At 41.4% G+C, this 24,442-nt stretch overlaps 1 protein-coding gene across 1 annotated transcript in view; it reads right to left on the bottom strand.

Annotated features, from left to right (window-relative positions):
- Window positions 1-24,442, bottom strand: part of LOC145347933 (ral guanine nucleotide dissociation stimulator-like 1) — a 107,557-nt gene that overhangs the window by 29,689 nt on the left and 53,426 nt on the right. Inside the window, 13 exon segments of the mRNA XM_080195921.1 lie at window positions 1,093-1,308; window positions 3,799-3,932; window positions 8,263-8,456; window positions 12,671-12,748; window positions 13,336-13,419; window positions 15,451-15,525; window positions 16,400-16,471; window positions 16,825-16,899; window positions 17,706-17,780; window positions 20,313-20,384; window positions 20,748-20,822; window positions 21,617-21,691; window positions 24,333-24,404. Of these exon segments, the coding sequence (XP_080052047.1) occupies window positions 1,093-1,308; window positions 3,799-3,932; window positions 8,263-8,456; window positions 12,671-12,748; window positions 13,336-13,419; window positions 15,451-15,525; window positions 16,400-16,471; window positions 16,825-16,899; window positions 17,706-17,780; window positions 20,313-20,384; window positions 20,748-20,822; window positions 21,617-21,691; window positions 24,333-24,404 (1,297 nt within the window).

Genomic DNA, 24,442 nt, shown 5'->3' with positions numbered 1-24,442 from the left:
ATGTTGTGAAACTGGAGACCGAGTGGAAAATCTCATTTAACCTCCTGTCAATGATCTTAAAGAGCGCAACCAAGGTGGGCACCCTTGCTGAGCCTCAAACCCACCTTCCCCAAAATGAGCAGGAAAACAGAATACCAAACTGGCACTGATAATTTTAGACCCAGTCTGCCTCTATTGCTGACCTAAAAGAGGACCTGCTCCCAATCTCTTTTAATCCCCCCATCCCCTGCCTCTGCGTGTGATGAACAGCCAATTTGGAAGATGCTGGAGGGAAGTCACTTGGGCATGGGGTCATTCACCAGCAAGAATTGATGGAAAGGAAGAATAAAATATAAACATTAATTACAGCCAGAAGGGGAAGGGATGCAAAGTACAAACTGTAATACTCAACTTCATTGCGGAAATGCAATTAATAACCTGAAATCAGTTTGCATTGTTTCTTCACGTGACTTGTTAATATTCAAATACAAGCATTAGCAGAGGCATGACCTGTTAGGTACATAACACCAACCTCTTCCTCTTTAGACATCCTGCAGCTTTATTAACTATTTGATTTCGTTGAGGAAAAATAAAGCCTAGGTTGAAAACTGGGCAGAGGTCTTGACCCAGAGCTCAACCAACAGTGGCTTTAGATCTTTAAAAACGCAGGGCAGTCACATGGCCGCCATACATTTCATATAATTAAATGATGCCAGATTGTGATATGACTACAGGATCTCTAATGCACAGGAGCTGGCAAACAGCTTCTGTAATAGGTACTGCAAATTAAGAAGGGGCTGCTTACTCAGCTTACTCTGTTATTTGCAGCCAAAGGATACAATGTTCAGCACATACTGGGTTTTGTTTACAAAAGCAAATTATACTGATTTCACCATCCAAACTCACTGTGGGAATTATGATTGCCATAATTCAACATTCTACAGAAGCAATCAACTTTTCTTTGTCAAAAACCTACCTCACTGCTCCTCCCTCACCCACTATCCATGAGGTTTTCTGTACTTGTTAACACCCAACCCAAATTGCTTGCATGCTGCCTTCCACATCCTTGTGGGATTTTGCCTTTTGCATAGAGATCGATAGACAATGTCATACCTGAGCAATGTGAATCCACTTGTCAATTATTTTAGCCCTCTGCTGTGGTTTCGACTGGAGGTCCTTTAATATGGTACCAATGACACACTTAGTGACGAGATTGAATTGAGTGATGGTAGCCTGGACTGTAGGTGCTAGATGTTTGATTTCCTTTTTGCCCCGTTGGGACCAGATGTATCCCAGGCAATGATGGGGGACCACCTTTTTGAACAGGTACTGATCAAAAATAAAAATGAATACTAAAGATGTTTTTACTACCATAGACCTTTTGAACACTAAAGTGCAAACAAAACTTGCCCAGGTAACGGTCAACCAGCTTCACTGCTTTGTACATTTAAAACTAAAATACAAAGGTTAGACAGTGACAGTGTATAATTCTCACAGATATAGGCATTAGTGGAGTGAAACATGCAGGATCTGTTCAGCTGCCTGCTAACATTGGATGGTGTATATATGAGTGGCTAATCCAATACCACATAATTTGCACCACCACCTGAGACAAATTTCTACCCCATAAGCGAGTGACGGATTATTTTTGACCAGATTATCTACTTTACAAGAGCCTCTCACACACCAATTAAAATATCTGGTAACACTTAATGAGATCTTCAAATTAAAAGGTGAGAGTGAACCACAACAGCTACAACTATATTACTCAATCATATGGAGATGGGATTCAAGACATAGCCAGAAACAAGGGGCAATATTAGGAAGGTTTACTAAAACCTTAGTCAAAGATGTATGTTTTAAGAAAGGCCATAGCAGGAAGAGGCAGAAGAGATTTGGGGAGGAAATGCAAGCATGGAATATAGGCAGAAAATACTAGAGTTGGAGAAGTAGTGAATTTGTGCTGATAGGATACAGTGTCAAGAGTTTTGGAGGAGCTCGTGAAGAGTTTTGGATATGGAAATGAAAGGCATGAACAATGGCTTCAGTGGAAGATTGGTTGTACTATGACCAAAAGCAGGCAGTATTAGAATTGAACTGAATTCTTTGTGCAATGGGGTTAAAAGTGACACTTCTGCATGCTGTAGACAGTTTGTTTTTAATCAGAGATAGTGACTGGGAAAGCATGCAGTTTCTAGTGCCAGCTGAAGATGGACTATGCCTCCATTCTCCTCCATGATCAATGCTGGGAAATTTATGGCTTGTTCATGCACAACTGAATGAACTGCCAGTCTAACAATGCAAGTGACAAGGCGAAAGGTCAAGAAAAATGGCAGAGAGGTAGAGTTAGGCATCAAAGTGCCTGTCGAAGCTAACTCCCATGTCTGCAGATCATATTGCCAGAGGCAGCATGTAGTTGAAGTAGGTGAGTGGGTTCAGGGTGCTAAAGCAGCATGTACTTTATTACCTGGATCCAGTGATGTTTGGAGAGGAGAATAGCTGATCTGGACTAAAGGAAGCCAATTTATAGAATGTTTTACTGTTAAACAGCTGCCCTCTCCCAATATTCTAAAAAAGTAAGATGTCCTGCATAGACTAGGCATTTCAATTAAACAGATTTCTAAAACATTTTATTTTGAGACAACCATAGGTTGCAATTTTACCGTAACTTGTCAAGATGGGATTGGGCAAAAGACTCATTTTACAGCCTATTTGCACCCTCCATTAGCATATGTTAAATTGGTCTCATCATAAATGAGAACGTTGAATACAGCAGTTGGGACGTGTACATGACATTGGTAAGGCCATACTTGGAATACTATGTACCATTCTGGTCACCCTATTATTATAGAAAGGATATTATTAAACTAGGAAAAAAGTGTAGAAAAGATTGACTGGGGTGGTACTGGGACATTATGGTTTGAATTACAAGGAGAGGCTGGGACTTTGTTTACCTGGAGCAGAGGAGGCTTAGGGAGATCTTAGCGGTCTATAAAATAGGGGGGCACAGATCAGGTAGATAGTCAACATCTTTTCCCAAAGTTGGGAAGTCTAAAACTAGAGGGCATAGGTTCAAGGTGAGAAGGGAGAGATACAAATGGGTCTAAAGGGGCAATTTCCCTCCCCCTCCCACTCCCCCAAAGTGTGGTGGGCATCTGGAACGAGTTGCCAGAGGTAGTTACATGGGTAAGACTGGTCGAGTGGGATATGGGCCAAACATGGGCAATTGGGACTAGCTTAATGGTTAAAAGCTGAGTGGCATGGACAAATTGGGCTGAAGGGCCTGTTTCCATGCTGTAACTCTCTAGGTTACTCAAGCGGACTGGTTGCACTTTGACTGCTATACACCATGAAAAATTTGCCAAGCTTTTTCCATGCAAGCCTGACTTGTATCAGTGTTTATCTGAAAACTAAAAAGGAAACTACACTGGTCTGCTCATATTTGTTACCATTTTTATGTCAGCTGTGAACATTGCAGCTTTAATCCTGCAATACCATTACACAATGCAGAGAAGTTTAACAGGAGATGTTAATAATAAAGGGGTTTTCAGTCACCCCCAAGGCTACTTGTTTCACATGACTTTCACCTTCAGAGAAACAAAGTTGAAGTTTTCATTGAAAGATATTCCAATCTTGTTACTGAGGTCACATGTCAAACATGCTCTGGTGTCTTAGACACTGCATTGTGTGTGAACTCAGTTATAGTGACTGCTAATTATGTGAAGAGAAATTGGATCACTGACTGCCATCCAAAACATCACACGCAGCATAGTGGGCAACTGGTCCCTACAGAATGGCCCCAAGTCCACGTTTACTCACAGCATCCATGTATGTCAGCTGCTCTGCAACAATGTCTGACGGGAAGGAGAGGATGTCCTGTTTCTCATCAACTCCCCCTATCTCTACATCCCCTTCCTCTCCCAGTCGGAAAGTGATGGTTCCATAGCTACTATCTGTACAATTGAAAGGAGACATTTATTTTGTGCCCAAAGTTCATGGCACTTAACTAAAATTTCTAAAAACAATACACTTCTCAAATATGCACAATTAGAAATCTAGCACTGGTTTAAAATGTTCTTACAGCTGTATTTTTTAAATCTAGATTCAGTGAAATTAATCTTCAACAATGTTACAGTCAAAGTCTCTTAATGGAGAGCACTTGAGTAGCAAGAAAATATTTATTGATGTGTTCTCATTCAGCAGTCCTGATAGATGGGAAGCTAATCTGTGTCTGAGTAAATCTTCCACCACACTTAGTATGTTCTTATTTCAAAACTTTGTCATAGAGCAAGTCACAGAATGTAATAAAGATACCATTGATAGCAACAGCTAGAAGAAATTGCCAATAGGTCGTAATAAATGCTGCCAGGCAAAAATCAGATCATAGTGCATCTTCCTCTTCAGGTTGCATGATGTATATCTTGCGCTTGTGTATTCTGTAATCATAACGCCTCAAATTGGTAGTGCAAGGAGGGGGCAGGAAAAGATTGGGGTTAGAGAAGGAGAGGGAAACATTTCAGAGTCCTTTCCAGAAACACTGAAAGTTCTGGAAAAGCCTTTCTGATACTTTGACAGATACAGGCTTTACAAAAGGTCAAGACTGAAATGGCAAATAAGTATCTGGCACCACAACAAAAAAAAAAGACCCTCTTCCAGTCAATGTCAGCACAACACTCAACTCTGATTCATTTTTAAACAAGCTTAGCTTAATTATAAATTCAGAATTCAGAAACAATTTCAAAAAAATGCGAAAGGAAACCCAAATGAATTTCAAAACCACTGGGCATAACTCCGCATGAACCTATGGTCAGCGGATGTTCTGAATTCGTTTACTTAAGAATGCCAGTAATGTGAAAAGCTTTACACAATACACATAAATAAACTAATTCACAACACCACACCATTCGGAAATGATTCTTCCAACCTGGCAGAATACTCAATTGGAGTATATGTGGGTAAAACGGTGTTCCTGTAACAACATGTATTGCATGCTGGTGATTACAATTTGTCAATAGTGTTTTTTTTAAGATCTGGTAATCTTTAAAATATCATTGTACCAAGTTCATTAATTCCATTACAATCCAGTGTATAACTAAACCTTTTTATCTTTCAGAGAGACTGAAAACCTTTATCTTTTGAGTTACCATTGAGTTGTAGAGTAGTTTAACTGGCAGTTATCAAAGTATGTTCATGTAGATGTTTCAAAGTGAAACACAGGTCAACCATTTGGCCAAAGGTGACGGTGCTGGTTCCAACTCTCAAATGGATCCATTAGCTGCAATCTCATTTCTCAGCACTTCTCCGCCCAGCAAATTGTAATAATCCATGCACCAATGGTTTTCTAACTCCTTCAGTGTTTAAACGTTGCACAAAAAGCTGACTGGAGTATTTCCAACATAACAAATAAAACTGATTCTTTTGAATGGAGGTTCGAAGTGAAAGTGGCTCTGGTGCAATGTTAAAAAGACAAATGCTAGAATGCTCAGCAAGACTGGCAGTGTGTGGAGAGACTGCTTCAGATCAATGACTTATCGTCGGAATTAAGATTTTTAAGGGAGGAACAAAAGGAAAGGGTGGCGAGGAGAAATAAACAAAAGATTTTGATGCAATAGCTAGAGTGATAATGTGTAGAATAAAGAAACAAAAGCTGTGTCCAAGTGAGGGATGAATGATATAGCAGTCATCCAATTGCAACATAATCAAAAACAATTCAGCAAAAAAAAAGGAGTCACAGGCTATTATCCAACTTGTGTGTTGAGTGCTATATTGTGTGGAGATGTGTGGAGATCAGGTGTTGTTCCTTAACCTGTATCAATCTTCATTGGAACATCACAGCATGCTATGGACAGAAAGGTGGGAGCAAGGTGGTGAATTGAAATGACAATTGACAGGATACTCACGGTCATGTTTCTGCAAAGTCATCACCCAGTTTGGCCCTCTCTACTGAGCAGCAAACAGTATTGGTAGAACACTGATTAATAGGATCACCCTGCCCATGCCTTCCACTGGATCATTTTTTTTTGCCAGCTTGATACCACCACCAAGTACATCTTCCCCTGCCCTCCTCTCTCAGAGTAAAAGTAATATCATTGTTTCATCTGGTAAGAATGGCTGGGGTCTTGGATGTGGAGAAAGGAAAAGGTCAAAGTACAGGTGTAGCATCTCCTGTGAATACACAAAAGTGCTGGACATGTGTTAGTGGTGACTGGAATACTGAAAGGGGAGGGCAGGGGAAGATGTACTTTGTGGTAGTATTAAGCTGGAGCTGGCAAAAAAAATGAGAACGATCCGGAGGAAGGCAAGGGCAAGGTGACCCTATTAATTACTGCTCTGGAAGGAGGGAAAGGGGTGAGAACAAAAAAAATGTGTGAAGTTGACTGGGCACAGTGAAGTGGTCGATCAACCACTCTGGATGGCAATCCTGATTTATGTCAGAAGCACTGATGTGGAAGGTTGCATCAGCAGAACAGATGTAACGGAGTCAAAGAAACTGGGAGAATGGAATGAGTCCTTACAGGAAATTGGAAAATTTTCAGACTGGAGGCCAATTACCAGCAGTGTACCACAGGGATCAGTGTTGGCTCCTCTGCTATATGTGATCTTTATAAATGACTTTGAGGAGTGGGCTGAGGGTGGGTCAGTAAATTTGCTGATGACACCAAGATTGGTGGAGTAGTGGATGAGGTGGAGGGCTGTTATAGGCTGCAAAGAGACATTGATAGGATGCAGAGCTGGGCCGAAGAATGGCAGATGGAGTTTAATCCTGAGAAGTGTGAGGTGATTCAATTTGGTGGGGTAAATTTGAATGCAGATTACAGGGTCAACGGCAGGATTCTGAGGAATGTGGAAGAACAGAGATCTTGGGGTTCATATCCGTAGATCTCTGAAAGTTGCCACTCAAGTGGATAGAGCCGTGAAGAAGGCCTATAGTGTGTTAGCGTTTATTAACAGGGGTTAGAATTTAAGAATCGTGGGGTTATGCTACAACTGTACAGGACCTTGGTGAGACTGCATTTGGAAAATTGTGTGCAGTTCTGGTCACCTCACTATGAGGATGTGGAAGCATTGGAGAGACTACAGGATGCTATCTGGTTTGGAGGGTAGGTCTTATGAGGAAAGGTTGAGGGAGGTGAGGCTTTTCTCTTTAAAGCAGAGGAGGATGGGAGGCGACTTAAGAGGTTTATAAGATGATGAGGGGGATAGATAGAGTGGACATTTAGAGACTATTTCCTTGAGTGGATGTAACTGTTATTAGGGGGCATAACTATAAAAGGTTCTTGGTGGGAGATATAGGAGGGATGCCCGAGCTAAGTTCTTTACTCAGGGGTTGGGGTGTGGAATGGGACTGCCTGCTGTGATAGTGGAGTTGGACACTTCAGGAACTTGCAAACAGCTATTGGATAGGCACATGGAGCACACCAGAACTCTTGGGAGTGGGATAGCTTGATCTTGGTTTCGGACAAAGCTCAGTACAACATTAAGGGCTAAAGGGCCTGTACCGTGCTGTACTGTTCTATGTTCTATGTAGAAAGCAGTGCAAAAAATGTAGTCAATGTAGTTGTGGCAAATATTAATTGACAGGCTGAATCCAGAAACTGGATTCATCTCTGATTCTTCCTTCCCTTGATTTTTCTCAGAGATGAACCTGGTGAAGGTGAGAGAAGGGTGGAATTCAAAAACAAGGTCCATTAAATTTCCCAGATCATGGCTGGAGCAGTCATCAACATACAGGAAAAATGAGATAAGGGAGGGGCCCCATGTAGGACTGGAAAAATGAATGATCCACTTGGTCCTGCAAAAACAAAAATGCAGTCATAACTAGGACTCACGCAGTTAATTATTTGGAGAAAGTGAATGGAGTTGACGGAGAAGTTGTTCAGAATCAGGACAGGCTTGCTCAGGTATGGTAAGGTAGTGGATGGGTCTCCATTCGAGGAAGGAGCAGAGAGCTCTGATATTGTTCTGGTTTTGGCACAGTGGGAAGGAAAACGGGGTCGTAGAAGGATTGGAGGTCCATAATTCTGATGTTATTTCACGTGTATGGCATAAATAAGTTTTGAAAGATGAAATTAAAATAAGCTTCACACTAGTATTTGCAATCACGATAAAATATTTGCAACCATCACCCACCCACCCCAGTAGAATTTCCTGGCCTTGCTGAAGTCAGTGGACTTTTGAACAGTTCATCCTATTTTCTGGCCCCCAAGACAGTAAAATTCCATTCTACCTCTGTTGTTTTGACAAGCAGTTTTTATCTTTGCAATGCAAAAATTAATATCTTACTGTCAAGCTCCTGTTCTCCTGATTCTTCCTTCTGAAACTGATCAAGGAGGTTCTGTGCCTGTTGCTCAAGCTCAGATCCTGGCATCATCTGCCTCAAGTAGGCAATAACCTTCCAGAGGCATGTGTAATTTGGAACTTGGCGGAAGTCTTCTGAGCACTGGTCTAGCCAGGCTCGTAGAATTGAGACTATAGTACTGGAAATAATTAGACAAGTGAGTAACTGTCCATCAAGCAAAAATTAAGTTAGTAATCTGCAACTTTAAACTTTGTAGATCAAACCTGTTTTTGAATGTATTCTTCCGACATGGGTCATACCAGCATTTCTTTGTACCTCTCTAGTTAACTGACAGCAAGTGGTGATGAGCCACCTTCTTGAACTGCTGCTGTGTGCTTGCTGATGGTACTCCCATGGTGTCATCAGGCTGCAAGCTGCTGAATTTTAACCCAGTGACACTCCAGGATTGAAGGTACGTCAGGATGTGACATGTCTTTGAACAGAACTTTGAGGGCTGCTGTTTCCAAGGTATTTCTTCTTTGGGGAATTTCACTGATTCAACCTCCTGAGGCTCATCAAACAAAGCCAGACAAACCAAAGGAGACAATTTTTCGAAGAGCTTCTTAAAAAGAGAAAGATGGAGATATTTAAGGGGAAGGATTTATTCAGCTGAGATACACAACAGACCATACTTAGTGGAACATGGAGCTCCAGAAGAATTTTAGGGATTCACAAGGATGAGAGAGAAAGGAGGCCTTGGAGAAATCAGAATTATTCAAAAAATCAAATTCAGGCATTGGTGAAGCAGGAAACATTTGGGTCAGCAAATAGAGATGGACTGAATTCCAGATGAGATTAAGTTTACAAAGGGGAGTTTAAAGTAGGAGTTGTTTTTTTGTAAAGACTAAAGTGAACCATTCTTCTTAAAATAACATACAATTTATACTGAAGTCATCAGTTTTTCATTAGGAAACTCTCCTACAAGTCTGCACTGTTTGCTACATCTGAGTGGAGGTTGGTTTAGCTCAGTTAGCTGGACAGCTGTTTCAATGCCAACAGCACAGGTTCAATTCCCGTACTGGCTGAGGTTATGCACAAAAGCCCCATCTTCTCAATCTTGTCCCTTGCCTTAGGATCTTCAGGTTAAATGTTTGAGAGGGAGAGCAGCCTATAGTCATTTTGGACTATGACACTTTACCTTTTTTGCTCCATTAATTGAAACAGAAGGACATGCCTTTAAAAGTTGCACGCATCTGTTCTCAGTAACTCCATATTGTGTGGACTACACGCATGCACAGACTCTAATAAGACTAACCAATTTCATTCTTATTAAAATGGGGGTGGATGGGGGAGGTGGCAGTGGCTTGCTGTGTCACATGCAGTAATAGTCTTATGCTGTTCGATAATGAGATGACTCATTCTTAGAAATATTTTGCACTGCAGGGACAATTTTTACTTCATCTGTATTCAGTATGATAGCGTTCAGATCACAAATTAAATCCAGGGATAACTGTTCTTTCAAATCAGTCCCAAAACTGGTGGCCTAAATTTTTAAGGATACGGAATCAATTTAAAGCGAAGTACTGGAATTTTTGGAAATATCAGTAAATTCCGTCAGTGAAGTCAGCTGCATGACCTGAACCTTGATAAATGATAGTTTTTAAACATTTGCATAGGAATTCCAGAGTTTAGGGTCAAAACAGCTGAAAGCACAGCAAGACAAAGGAAATCCAAGATGCACAAGAGGATCAGAAATCTCAGTATTAGGTTCAAGAAAAATATCAGAGATAGAGAGGGGAAGAATGCCATGGAAAAGTTACATATATTTCAGGTAGTTACCTTCACTAGAGGAAACAATGGCTTTACAACTGAAATTAGACCACAGGAAGAAACCAGGATGATTTATTGCACCAAGAAATTCTTGCCTGGTATTGCTCAAATCAAGTAGTGTAGGCATTAAAAACACCTAACCAGTAATCCTCAAAAGATATAAGAAAGAAACTCAAAAGATCACAACCATAAAATTTTATTCCAGCAACAAAATACCCAGTTGGGAATAAGTTAGAGCTAAAGAGGCTCTACCCTGCTGACTCATTATGGTATAATTTAATCAGTACCTGCAGCTGAGAAAATTTGGCCCAAAGCACTAATCTGTGATCCCACTGGAATAAAACCCCTGTTCACAACACGTAATTAACAAGGGAGTATATTGCCACTGAGTCATCTGAAACTTCTGTTAAGATTCAATTACTCAACAGCATTCCTTTCAGTACCCAGAATGGTCGCTTCTGAAAGCCAACACTGAAAATACTCAAGACTGTGGTGACACTGGAGAAAAATGCAAGGACACAATAGGACTGGAAATAATTGTAATCTTAGGTAATATTTCAAATAATTATACACACAGTATCACAGAACTCTGCATATTTTTCTAAGTAATCATCCAGTGCCCTCTTGAATGCCTCGATTAAACCTGCCTCCACCACCCTGCTAGGCAGTGCATCCCAAATCAATGTGAAGGTGTTTTCTTCCTCACATCACATGCTTCATTTGCAAATCACCAAGTTTGTGGACTTTGTGCACTTTCCTCCAGTTCTGTGTTTTGAGGCATCTGAGTTTTATTGCACTTTCAATGTCAACTCCATCACAAACCTCTGCCTCTCCCTCCTCTTGAAAGACCTTCCTTAAAACACCTGTTTTCAAACATGCTTTTGGTCATTTTTGCAACTTTGTTCAACAGTGTTCCTATGAAGTATCTTGGATGTTTCACCACATTAATGTCATTTAAATACAAATCGTTCTTGGTATTTGCTTAACTAAACACAATGCCAACAGTTCAAAAATCATGGTACTGTGGAAAACAAAGGCAAGAGTTTCATACTGCCCTCACTCTACCCAAAAAGGGTTGTAGAGATCAACTTCCTAAGTAACTGGCCAGCTAGCACATTATCTTAATGTGATTTACGCTTTCCTCAATGAGGAATCAGCAATATTTTGGCCCCTTCCTGTTTCATTATTGTGTATGCACATCCTGGTACAATAAATAGGACCCACATAACATTCATCCAGAACAGATGTAGTCTCCTGTATTAGTTTCCCCAATCTAAAATGAGTTAGTTAGGGGGTTGGAGGATTTCTCCCTCCCTCATGCCTCAGATTTTGATAAACTTTTTCTTTGCTCATTCCAAGAGGTCACAGATCTCTTGGTGGGGTTGGCATGGTAGGTACTGCAACAGTTAGGTTGAGTATAGGGTTTTCTTCTGCGTACCATTTTCAAACACGTACAGAGATTGATGAGTGGTTTCTTTTGTGTCAGTGCATTCCTGTTGGAATTGCTTGCTATTTCATTGCAAGAGAAAGCATTCCCAGAAAACTGTCTTTCCTCCAAACTGACTATTTCTCTTTATAATACAACACAAACATGCTTTTCAATTTGATCACAAGCAGATTTGTTTTTTGCTCCTTGGTCTTTCAGGTCATTCTCACTAACCAAAGTGACAAAAGACAATATTTCCACTCAGAAAAAAAACAAATTAGTGAGCAAGCCATAAACCGAGAAAAGAACCACTGCCTGAGTACAGAAACCAAACTCCAAGTCCACTACTCAATCTTTTTTGATGCCTTTTCTTTCTTTCCTGTTAAATAGCTCAGAGTTTAATTGAAAAGTTGTATTGATCAGAATACCCATGGGTTTAATCCCAGGTCTCAACTCAGTTAACAGATGACTTGGTCCACTGCCATAAAATGACCTCAGCAAAAATCGGTATAGGTCAAATTTTTTTAATATATACAGCGTTCCCACCAGTCGCCAATGTATTCTGCAGCATTGTATGTGATACTGCCTACAGTCAAATACCCTTGGCAGGTCTCAACTAACATGATTCAAACAACTGGAAAAAGTACTTGACAGCATTAATTTAGAAACCAGCTGGACAAATGAGAACTTAGTGAGAAGTCTACCAAGGTAGGATACCAGGAACAAGTGACAGTTCAGATGAATGATTTCACCAGATGGGCAATTTATTTTCTATTAGAACATTCACAAGAAGTTTGAAGTATATTGTAGAGAAGCCAAGGTTAAAGAGGGAAACCAACTTAATTATACCCTTAATGCAAGGTCCAAAAATGTCAATCCAAGATAAAGTCACTCAAGACCTTGATATTGTCAGCCAATCAACCCAACTCGAGAGGTTCAGACATTTTGTGCTGATGTATATATTTTTTTAAACTCTCTCCACCAGTTTTTCTAATGTGACTGCTATGGTCTGGAATGGTGCTCACTTCACTGCAATGAGATGTCCACATGGGAGAAGTTTCCACATAATCTTACAGAAACTGCTGGCTCTCCAGTAATTTCACTTCATCGCATTCTGAATGAGGCATTTGGTGATTACATATTAGTTCAAAACTTACTTTTTGAGCCCTGCTGTCGGTTCCGGAAAACTTGTCTGGAAAATTTTATCATAGTTTGAAGTGCCAAAGTTTTCGCATCTGCAATTGATCACAAAATAAATCTTTAAAACGTTGCATGCATCTACAGTGGTGGTTAGTTGTTCAAAGCAACCCAAACAATCAATTATGCATTTTGGGACTTGGATCAGCTCATTTTGTTGAACAGGTTGCACTGCAGATGTATCGCTGTAATGAATGGTGATTTCCTTTTTCCCCTTCAACCTTTCGCAGGAAGTTTATAGGGCATTGCCACAAGGCTGGAGGGCCAAGGCAATTGGGACTGGGGATGGGTGCAATGGGGAGAGAGGGGAGAGAAGGTGGGGGGCATCCATTTCCCCAATATTTCATCCTTGCTGCATAGTCCATGAATATTAAACTGAGGCAAACAACTCAAGACTTTGGTCATTGAAATTGCTTACTATTTAATAAACACGTTTTGCACTGACAGTTTTCTCGCATCTCTTGAAATGGTGCAAGCATTATGTGATTGCTGTTGTCAGTTAATACACTGCAATGGAATGTCTTCGAGGAAATTCCTACGTTATCTTACAGGAATCGTCAGCAATTTCCCTTCACATTACATCCCGGATGAAGCAGAATTGAGTCACACATCAAATGCAACTTACTTGCTGATTATTTCGCTCATTCCTGGTGGACTTAGATTTCCATCTTCCTCACAGTTTGGACTGTCATAGTTTCCGTGACTGCAACTGGTTTTAAAGCACAAAATGAACAAGACTTTCATTCACAATTAAATCCAAATCTGAAGATTCAGTATTTCAAGCTTGGCTCAGTGGGTTTTAAATAGATCACGCTCCAAATATGTAATTAAACTAACATGGTGATAAAATCTTAATTGTTCAAAATTAAATCACATTTTTCGAAGTAACTGTTACCTTTAGCCCAGAATATCATTTCTAAGTGCTTTCCCACTAACTAGGTTTATCTTCACACCTTTCTAACAAGGTTGTAACTTCTGCAATTCTCAGGTGCTCTGGCGTTATTGCTGTAATTAGGATTGGACAGTTATGGACAAGTTATTCACGTTCCACTTGCACTTGTTCCACTTGTTGTGGACAATTTTGCAGGTTCCACTTGCACTTTAACTATCCTTGGATGTCTGGTAAATCATGAAGACTAGATCATTGTTAAATAGCCAATCTTTCTAATACTTCTCCAACCAAACCCAGTTCATCTAGTGCCTCAATTACCTTCTCTTTCATTTGGACAGCATTTTCTTTGGTATAGACTAATGCAAAGTGCTCATTTAACGGCCATGTCCTTTGCCTCCATGTATAGATTCCCCATTTGATCCCTAAATCACTCTTTTACCATTCACATGCCTGTCAAGGACTGATTCCTCTCTGTTTGTCACCAATTTCTTGCTCTCATTTCCTTTAATCAAAGGAAATTCAAGTCCAGAGACAACATCCCATTCTCTCAACTCTAACAAAAAAAAAACTCAAGCTCTAAACGGACCATTCCCAATTCAACCCTCAAACATAAGCTTCCAACTCAACATTTGACCTGGAGCTTCAGTGTATATAGTATTGTCCGTGATATACACTACTCAGATTCAAAGCTTAATTCCACATTATTGCTTATGGGCTGTTTAAAAGCTTTTGCTAATAACTTTGTTTTCTGTTGTATGATGAGTTTAGAGCTTAGGTAAAGAGCTACATAGATCAGAATAATCCTGGGTTTAGGTCTCCAGTGAGTTAATCGAAGTGATCCAGGGAATTAAAATGACCCCAACAATCTTGAAAAGAAAAAATAGGTACCTATGGTTTTTATTCATCTATGAATTATTCATTATTACATGAGAGATGCAATCTACTAATAAATGATTACATTTGAAAGTGTTTTTTCTTAACACAAAGAATCATCAGTTTGGACTATCAAGGCTTCCTTACCTGCAATTTGCCACAAAGCCCAAGTCGAGTCATTTTAAGCATCTAGACACCATTGCTTGCTCACCATGAAAAAACACTATTTAAAGTTTTGATCAGCTGGTTTTGTTAACGGCCACTCTCCAGGTGCACGACTGCATTAGATGGCGGTTTTTGAAACTTTCACAAGTAGTGTGGCCGGGGATGGGGGTTAGAAATAGTTGAGGTAAACAGAATTCTGGATATTTATGTTGATGCAATTTTATCATGCATACGCCATTGAACATCTTCACGGTTGGACTGTTCTCCTTGGCGAGGCAGTGGCTAAGAGGAGATCGAATAGTTACGTCCAAAATCATGAGGGGGCTGGATAGATTAGATAAGAAACTGTTTCTGTTCATGAAGGGATCAAGAACGAGAGGGCAAGAATTTAAAATGATTTGCAAAAGAAACAAATGTGATGCAAGGAAAGAATATCACACAACGGGTGGTTTGGATCTGGAATACACCATCTGGAATTGTGATGGAGGCAGGTTCAAACGAAGTGTTCAATGATTACATTATAAACAATGTGCAGGGAAATAGGGAAAAGGCAAGACAATGGCACTAAGTCATAATGTTCTCTTGGAGAGCCAGGGCAGTCACAATGGGCTTCTGCTGCAGTAACAACTTTTAGAGGCAATCCAGCAGTTTAACATGATAGATATGGTCTGGAATGGTGTTTGCTGCACTGTTATGGGAGGCCTCCATGAGAAAGTTTCTATCTAATTTTTTTTAAATATAGGGATGGCAACAGTTCACAATCTTGTATTCCAAATGAAGTAGAATTTAGTCACATCAAATTAAACTTACTCTCTGATTAGTGCACTTGGTTCTGGTGAACTTAGATTCCCATCACAGTTTGATTCGTCAAATTTTCCATCGCTACTATTGATTATAAAGCACATGTTAAGTCATTTCAAACAAAGAACTTGCAGCCAGGTCAAATGATTTGAAACAAAAAGCTCTTCAGTCTTGCCACATCTAATTGTGAATAGTGGTGGCCAATTAAACAACTCACTGGAGGAAGTGAGTTCACAATTATCCCCATGCTCAAAAATGGGGACTCCCAGCACATCTGTGTAAAAGACAAAGCAGAGGAAGCATTTGCAATAACCTTTGCCCAGAAGGGGTATAGACAAGCTAGGTAGTCAATATCTTTTCCAAAAGGTATGGGAGTCTAAGGTTTAAGGTGAGAGGGGAGAGATGCAAAAATGTCCAAAGGGGCAGCATTTTCACACAGTGGGTGGTGAAGTGTTTTCTTACTCACAAGCTGCCAGAGGTAGTAGTAGAGGCAGGTCAAATTTTATCTTTTAAAAAGCATTCAGATAGTCCCAAGTAAAGCTTACATTAACACTACAATTAAGTTACTGTGAAATTCCCCTAGCCACCATAGTCTGGCACTTGTTCAGGTCAATGCACCTAACCAGTACATCTTTCAGAATGTGGGAGGAAACCCATGCAGATACAGGGAGAAGGTGCAAACTCCACACAGACAGTGAGTGACCCAAGCCAGGAATCGAACTGGGTGCCTGGTGATGTGAAGCAGCAGCAGTGCTAACCACTGTGCTACCGTGCCAGGACCTCAGTCAGTTCCTTTCATGTGATTGCTATGGTCTAGATGGTGTTTGCTGCATTATTATGTGCCTTTATGAGTAAGTTTCTACATTAGGTACAGGAACTGCTTGCTCCCCAACCATTCACATTTACATTGCTGTGTTCTGAAAGAAGGAATTGCTGTCACACATCAGATTAAGCTTACTTTCTGATTACTGCAATGGTTCCTGGAGAAACACGATTTCCATTTCCCTCACCATTTGGACTGTCACAGTTTCTGCAGGTGCAAATGGTCACAAAGAAAAGTGATTTTAAACAAACGCTTTCATCCACAAGTGGCCATCATTTAAAAAACAGGAGACTCTGGGATACAATATTTCAACCTTTGATCAGCTGGTTTGCACTAACGCATCACCTTTTATTCTGTACCAATGTATTTTTCATTTAGAAATGTCAAGGGGTAAGACAAATGCAGAGAGTCAGTAATGTGATTGTTGTGGTCTGGAACGGTTTTCACTACACTATTATATGAAGCTGTTCCTACATGATTCTTACAGGAAGCGCCAGCAATTCTCTTTTACACAGATTCTGAATGAAGCAGAGTTTAGTCAGAGATTGGATCAAACTTACTTCTTGACTGAGTTAATTTCTGATGAACATGGCTTACTATCTTCCTTGGAGCTTGGACTGTCAAAGTTTTCATAGCTGTGGTCATAAAGCATATCATTTTATGGAAGTATTTGCATTCAAAATTAAACCTATTAAACACCTCCCACACCCTTAAACTGAAGATGCAGTATTTCAAGCCTTCATCACCTGGGTTTATCAAATATCCTTCATGGCCTGGCAAATTCCTCACTATTATAATCAAGCTGGGGAATCAACCCTAGTTGAATGAAGTGTGCAGGAGGACAAGTCAGGAGGAACACCAGACTGACCTAAGTATATGTCGTAAGCCTGGTGAAACCACAACATAGGACTTTTTGCTGCCCAACAGTATAAAGAGCAAAATGATATACTATGGATCAGAGACAAGCTCTGCAGTCTTACCATATCTAATCGTGAATGGTCGTGGACAATTAAACAGGCGGAGGCGGGTCCACAATTTCCCCCATTCTCAGCACATCTGTGCAAAGCTGAAGCAGTATTTGCAATAACCTTTGTCCAGAAGTGCTGAGTGGATGATTCATTTTGCCCTCCCCAGTGACCCAAGCATCATCTGTGCCTGTCTTCAGCAAATTTGATTCACTTCATGTAAAGAAACATCTGAAGTCACTGGATACCTCAAAGGTAAGGACCTCAAAAACATTACACCAATAGAATTGAGGATTTGTGCTTGAGAATTTGTTGTGCCCCTATCCAAGCTGTTCCAATCGAACTACAACACTGGAATCCACCCCATGTGGAAACGTGCCCAGGTAGGTTTTGCACTCAAGCAGCAGCCCAGCAAATCAACCAGCATAACCTGCGCACAATGTTCAGTTTGGATTCAGTCATGGCATCAAACTTACTACTTGACTGAGTTGTTTTCTGAAGAACATGGCTTCCTATCTTCCTCGCAGTTTGGACTGTCAAAGTCTTCACGGCTGTGGTCATAAAGCACGTCATTTTAAGCAAGTATTTGCATCCAAAATTAAACCGATTGAACCACCCCCCGCCCCCTGTTAAACTGAAGGTGTCATATTTCAAGCTTTCATTACCTAGGTTTGTCGAACACCCTTCATGGCCTGGCAAATTCCTCACTTTTTTAATCAAGCTGGGGGTCAACCTTGTTGAATGAAGTGTACAAGAGAACAAGGAACACCAGACTGGCCTAAAAATGTGAGCAAGCCTGATGAAACTACAACACAGGGCTATTTGCTGTTGAACAGCATAAACAGCAAGGTGATTGACTGTGGATCAGAGCCAAGCTCTGCAGTCTTGCCATGTCTAATTGTGACTGGTGGTGGACAAGTAAACAACTCACTGGAGAAATGAGTCCACAATTATCCCCACCCCCAGCACATCTGTGCAAAAGACAAAGCTGAAGAACCATTTGCAAAAACCTTTGCCCAGAAGTGCCAAGTGGATGATCCATTTTGGCTTCCCTGGTGACCTAAGCATCATCAATGCCAGTCTTCAGAAAATTTGATTCACTTCATGTAATAAAGAAACATCTGAAGTCATTGGCATCCTCAAAGTAAGGACCCCAAAAACATTGCACCAATAATATTGAAGCTTTGTGCTTGAGAATTTGCTGTCCCAGTCCAACTACAACACTGGTATCTACCCAAAAATGTGGAAATGTGCCCAGGTAGATTCTGCACACTAAATGCAGCCCAGCAAATCGCCATCCCATCAGTCTACTTTCAATCAGGGAAGTGATGGAAGGGGCCATCAGCAGTGCTATCACACAGCAGAACCTGCACACAAATGTTCAGTTTGGATTCAGTCAGGCTCACTTAGCATCTGGCCACATCACAACTTTAGTTCAAACAGGCACAAAGAATGAAGATCAAGGGGCAAGGTCAGAGTGATTGCCATCGACATCAAGGAACCGAGGCAATACTGGAATCAATGGGAAATCAGGGGTAAAACTCTCCTCTGGCTGGATTTGCAACCAGCAGAAAGGGGTGATTTCAACCATCACCCCTTGAAATTCAATTGCATCATTGCTGATTCCCAACTACCTCTACCATGGGGGTTACAATTCATCAGAAACAAAACTGGACCAGCCTTATAGATATTGCAGCTATAACAGCAGGTCACAGGCTGAGAATTCCGCAGCGGGTAACTTGCCTCCCGACTCTCCAAAACCTATTCAGTATATACAAGTCACAAGCCGGGAGTGGTATGGAATACTCTCCCCATTGATGAGTGCAGTTCCAATAACACTAGAAGCTCAACACCAAGACAAAACAGCCTGCTTGATTGGTACCATATCTATCACCTTCAATATTTACTTTCTCCATCAGTGACAGCAGTGTACATCAGTGGCAAGATGCACTGCAGGAACTCACCAAGGCCCGCTTCAACAATCTTATTCACCCATGACCTCTACCATCTAGAAGGACAAAGAGTTAAACAGATGGAACACCACCACCTTTCAAGTTTCCTCCAGGTCATTCACCACCCTGACTTGGAAATATATCATCATTCCTTCACTGTTGCTGGGTCAAAGTCCTGGAATTCCCTCTCTAAGAGCATCATGGATGTACGCACACATCAGGGACAAAAGCAATTCATAGCGGCAGCTCACCACCATCTTCTGGAGGGCCAATAGCGATGGGCAATAAATGCTGGCCCAGCTACTGATGCCCACGTCCAATGTATGGATGAAAAAGTAGCCAATTACTTGCTATCTACACAGGCATTTTGCTCATGCCCACCACTTGTGGAAATCAGCAGGTAAATCCTGCCTATTCTGGAGGCAACCTCAGCTGCAAGAGATGGTTACTGAGGTGACATCCCAGTGATTGGACAGGCAGCTCTGGTGACCAGGCAACACCATTTATTGGTCAGGTCCATGGCAGCAGGCGACCACCAGCAACATGTTGCCCTGGGTCCAATGCCACTTCAGAACCAGCAGCAGGACTTTGCCATCACCCACAAAACCTCCCCTTTTCTCTCTTTCCTCCCCACATCCCCTCCCCCCAAACACCCACGAAAAGTTAAAAACTACTTCTAGGAGTAATGCAAACATTAGACAAAAATAAATATTAGTCACAAGTAAAGCTTATATTAACACTGCAATTCAGTTACTGTAAAATTTCCCTCATCACCAGAGTCCGGCACCTGTTCAGGTACATCTAACCAGTACATCTTTCAGAATGTGGAAGAAAACCCACACAGACACAGAGAGAAGGTACAAACTCCACACAGTGACCCAAGCCAGGAATCAAACTGGGTCCTTGGCACTGTGAAGCAGCAGTGCTAACACTGTGCTACCGTGCCAGGACCTCAGTCAGTTCCTTTCATGTGATTGCCATAGTCTAGATGATGTTTGTTGCACTATTACATGTTTTTATGAGCAAGTTCCTACATTATCTACAGGAACTGCTAGCTCCCCAACCATTCACATTTACATTGTGGTGTTCTGAATGAAATGGAATTGCTGTCACACATCAGATTAAACTTACTTTCCGATTACTGTAATGGTTCCTGGAGAAACATGATTTCCGTTTCCCTCACCATTTGGACTGTCACAGTTTCTGCAGGTGCAATTGGTCACAAAGTAAAGTGATTTTAAACAAATGCGTGCATCCACAAGTGGCCATCATTTAAAAAACAGGAGACTCTGGGATTCAATATTTCAACTTTTCATCAGCTGGTTTGCTTTAATGCATCATCTTTTGTTCTGTACGAATGTATTTTTCATTTAGAAATGTTGAGGAATAAGACAAATGCAGAGAGACTCAGTAATGTGACTGTTGTGGTCCGGAATGGTTCTCACTACACTATTATATGAAGCCCTTCCTGAATGATTCTTACAGGTAGAGCCAGCACCCCAGCAATTCCCTTATACACAGATTCTGAATGAAGCAGAGTTTAGTCAGATATTGGATCAAACTTACTTCTCGACTGAGTTAGTTTCTGAAGAACATGACTTTCTATCTTCCTCGCACTTTGGACTGTCAAAGTTTTCGTGGCTGTGGTCATAAAGCAGGTCATTTTAAGCGAGTATTTGCATTCAAAATTCAACCCATTAAACCCCCCTCCCTCCCCTTAAGCTAAAGGTGCAGCATTTCAAGCTTTCATCACCTGGGTTTGTCAAACACCATTCATGCCTGGCAAATTCCTCACTTTTATAATCAAGCTAGGGGTCAACCTTGTTGAATGAAGTGTACAAGAGGACAAGGAGCACCAGACTGGCCTAAAAATGTGATGCAAGCCTGGTGAAACTACAACACAGGGCTATTTGCTGCTGAACAGCATAAACAGCAAGGTGATAGACTGTGTATCAGAGCCAAGCTCTGCAGTCTTGCAGCATCTAATCATGAATGGTAGTGGACAATTAAACAGGTGGAGGCGGGTCCACAATTTTCCCCATTCTTGGCACATCTGTGCAAAGCTGAAGCAGCATTTGCAATAACCTTTGCCCAGAAGTGCCAAGTGGATGATCCATTTTGGCCTTCCTGATGACCCAAGGAGCATTGATGCCAGTCTTCAGCAAATTTGATTCACTTCATGTGATAAAGAAACATCTGAAGTCACTGGATACCTCAAAGGTAAGGAACCCAACAAGATTACACCAGTAGTATTGAGGATTTGTGCTTGAGAATTTGCTGTGCCCCGAATCAAGCTGTTCCAGTGCAACTACAACACTGGAGTCTACCCAACAATGTGGAAATATGGTAGGTTCTGCACACAAGCAGCAGCCTAGCAAATCACACAGAATAACCTGCACACATCAGTTTGGATTCAGTCATTGCATCAAACTTACTTCTTGACCGAGTCGGTTTCTGAAGAACATGGCTTCCTATCTTCCTCACACTTCGGACTGTCAAAGTTTTCAGGGCTGTGGTCATAAAGTAGGTAATTTTAAGCAAGTATTTGCATTCAAAATTAAACCCATTACCTCCCCCCCCCCTTTAAACTGAAGGTGCAATCTTTCAAACCTTGATCAGCTGGTTTTGTTGAACAGGGCACACCCTTCATGGCCTGGCAAATTCCTCACTATTATAAATCAAGCTGCGGGACCAACCCTAGTTGAAAGAAGTGTACAAGAGGACAAGCCAAGGCTGATGTAAAAATGCGGTGTTCAACCTGATGAAACTACAACATGGCTATTTGCTGCCCAGCTGCATAAACAGCAAGGTGATAGACTGTGGATCAGACCCAAGCTCTGCCGTCTTGCCACATCTAATTGTGAATGATAGTGGACAATTAAACAACTCACTGGAGGAAGCAAGTCCACATTTATCCCCACTCCCAGCACATCTGTGCAGAAGACAAAGCTGAAGAAGCATTTGCAAAAACCTTTGTCCAGAAGTGCCGAGTGGATGATCCATTTTGGCCTCCCCGGTGACCCAAGCATCATCGATACCAGTCTTCAGCAAATTTGACTCACTTCATGAAATAAAGAAACATCTGAAGTCACTGGATACCTCAAAGATAAGGAACCCAATAACATTACACCAATAGTATTGACGATTTGAGATTGAGAATTTCTGTGCCGCTATCCAAGCTGTTCTAGTCCAACTACAACACTGGAATCTACCCAACAATGTGGAAATATGCCCAGGTAGGTTTTGCACACAAGCAGCAACTCAGCAAACCACACAGCATAACCTGCGCACAACTGTTCAGTTTGGATTCAGTCAAGTCACTTAGCTCCTGGTCACATTACAGCTTTAGTTCAAACAGGCACAAAAGAAATTGAAATCAAGAGGCAAGGTCAGAGTGACTGCCATCAGCATCAAGGAACACAGGCAATATTGGAGTCAATGGGAAATCAGCGGAAAAACTCTCCAGTGACTGCAAATGTACCCAGCAGAAATGAAGATGGTTGCACTTGTTAAGTCTGTCAGTTCACCCCAGAACATGTCTGCATGAGTTCCTCAGGTGAGTGTGTCCTTGGCCAGCCATCTGCAACTGCTTCTTTCAATGACCTTTCCCCATAAAGTCATAAGGTCAGAAGTGGGCATTTTGCTGATGACTGCACATGATTCAGCACCATTTGTGACTTGAATCCAACCTTGAAATTCAATTGTATTATCATTGCTGATTCCCAACTCTCTCTATCCTGGGGTTACAATTCATCAGAAACTAAATTGGACCAGTCTTGTAGATATTGCAGCTCTAACAGCAGGTCAGAGGCTGGGAATTCTGCAACAGGTAACTTGCCTCCTGACTCTTCAAAACCTGTTCAGTTTCTACAGTCACAAGTCAGGAGTGGTATGCAATACTCTTCTCCCCATTGATGACTGCAGTTCCAACAAGAAACTCGACACCATCCAAGACAAAGCAGCCATATCCATCGCCTTCAATATTCATTTCCTCCACCAGTGACAGCAGTGTACATCAGCTACAAAATGCACTGCAGGAACTCACCAAGACCTACTTCAACAATCTTGTTAGCCCATGTTCTCTACCACCTAGGAGGACAAAGAGTAAACACATGGAGCGCCACCACCTCCCAGGTTTCCTCCAGGTCATTAACCATCCTGACTTGGAAATATATCACCGTTCCTTCACTGTTGCTGGGTCAAAGTCCTGGCATTCCCTCCCTAACAGCACCATTGATGTACCTACACTTCAGGGACAATAGCAATTCAAGAAGATAACTCACCACCATCTTCTCAAGGCAATTAGGTACAGGCAATAAATGCTGGCCCAGCTAGGAACACCCACATCCCATGTATGGATCAAAAAGTAGTCAATTACTCACTACTTCTGCAGGTATTTTGCTCATGCCAACCATGCTCACCACTTGGGGAAAACACCAGATAAATCCTGGCCTATTCTGGAGGCAACCTCAGCAATGGCCACCAGTAGCACTGAACGTGTGTTTGCTGAAACATCCCAGTGATTGGACAGGCAGTTCTGGAGACCAGGCAACACTATTTATTGGATCAGGTCCATGGCAGCAGGCGACTACCAGCAACATGCTGCCCTGGGTCCAATGCCACTTTAAAACCAGCAGGAGGGCTTTGCTTTCACCCACAAAACCTCCTCCTCCCTCTCCCAAAACACACAGATAAAAAAAGTTAACTGCGTCTAGGAATAATGAAAACATTAGACAAAAAAATTATTTGTCAGAAGTATAGCTTACATAAACACTACAATTAAATTACTGTGAAACTCTGCCAGTCACCATAATCCGGCACCTGTTAAAGTCAACGTACCTCCTAACTTGCACATCTTTCAGAATGTGGGAGGAAACCCACACAGACACAGGGGGAATGTGCAAAGTCCCGTGATCCAAGCCGGAAATCGAACCAGGTTCTTGGCATTGTGAAACAGAAGTGCTAACCACTGTGCGACCGTGCCAGGGTCTCACATTCCTCTCACATGGTTGCTATGGTGTTTGCTGCACTATTACATGCCTTTATGAGCAAGTTCCTACATTATCTACAGGAACTGCTAGCTCTCCAGCCATTTACATTTACGTTGTCATGTTCTGAATGAATTGCTGTCACATATCAGATTAAACTTACTTTATGACCACTGTAATGTTTCCTGGAGAAACCTGATTTCCATTTTCCTCACCATTTGCGCTGTCACAGTTTCTGCAGGTGCAATTGGTCACAAAGAAAAGTGATTTTAA

Source organism: Carcharhinus amblyrhynchos, chromosome 9 (genome assembly GCF_965287045.1).
Source record: "Carcharhinus amblyrhynchos chromosome 9, sCarAmb.v2.hapA, whole genome shotgun sequence".
Classification (NCBI taxonomy): Eukaryota; Metazoa; Chordata; class Chondrichthyes; order Carcharhiniformes; family Carcharhinidae; genus Carcharhinus; species Carcharhinus amblyrhynchos.
The sequence above is the reverse complement of the archived record's forward strand: the minus strand, read 5'-3'. Positions and strand labels throughout refer to the sequence as shown.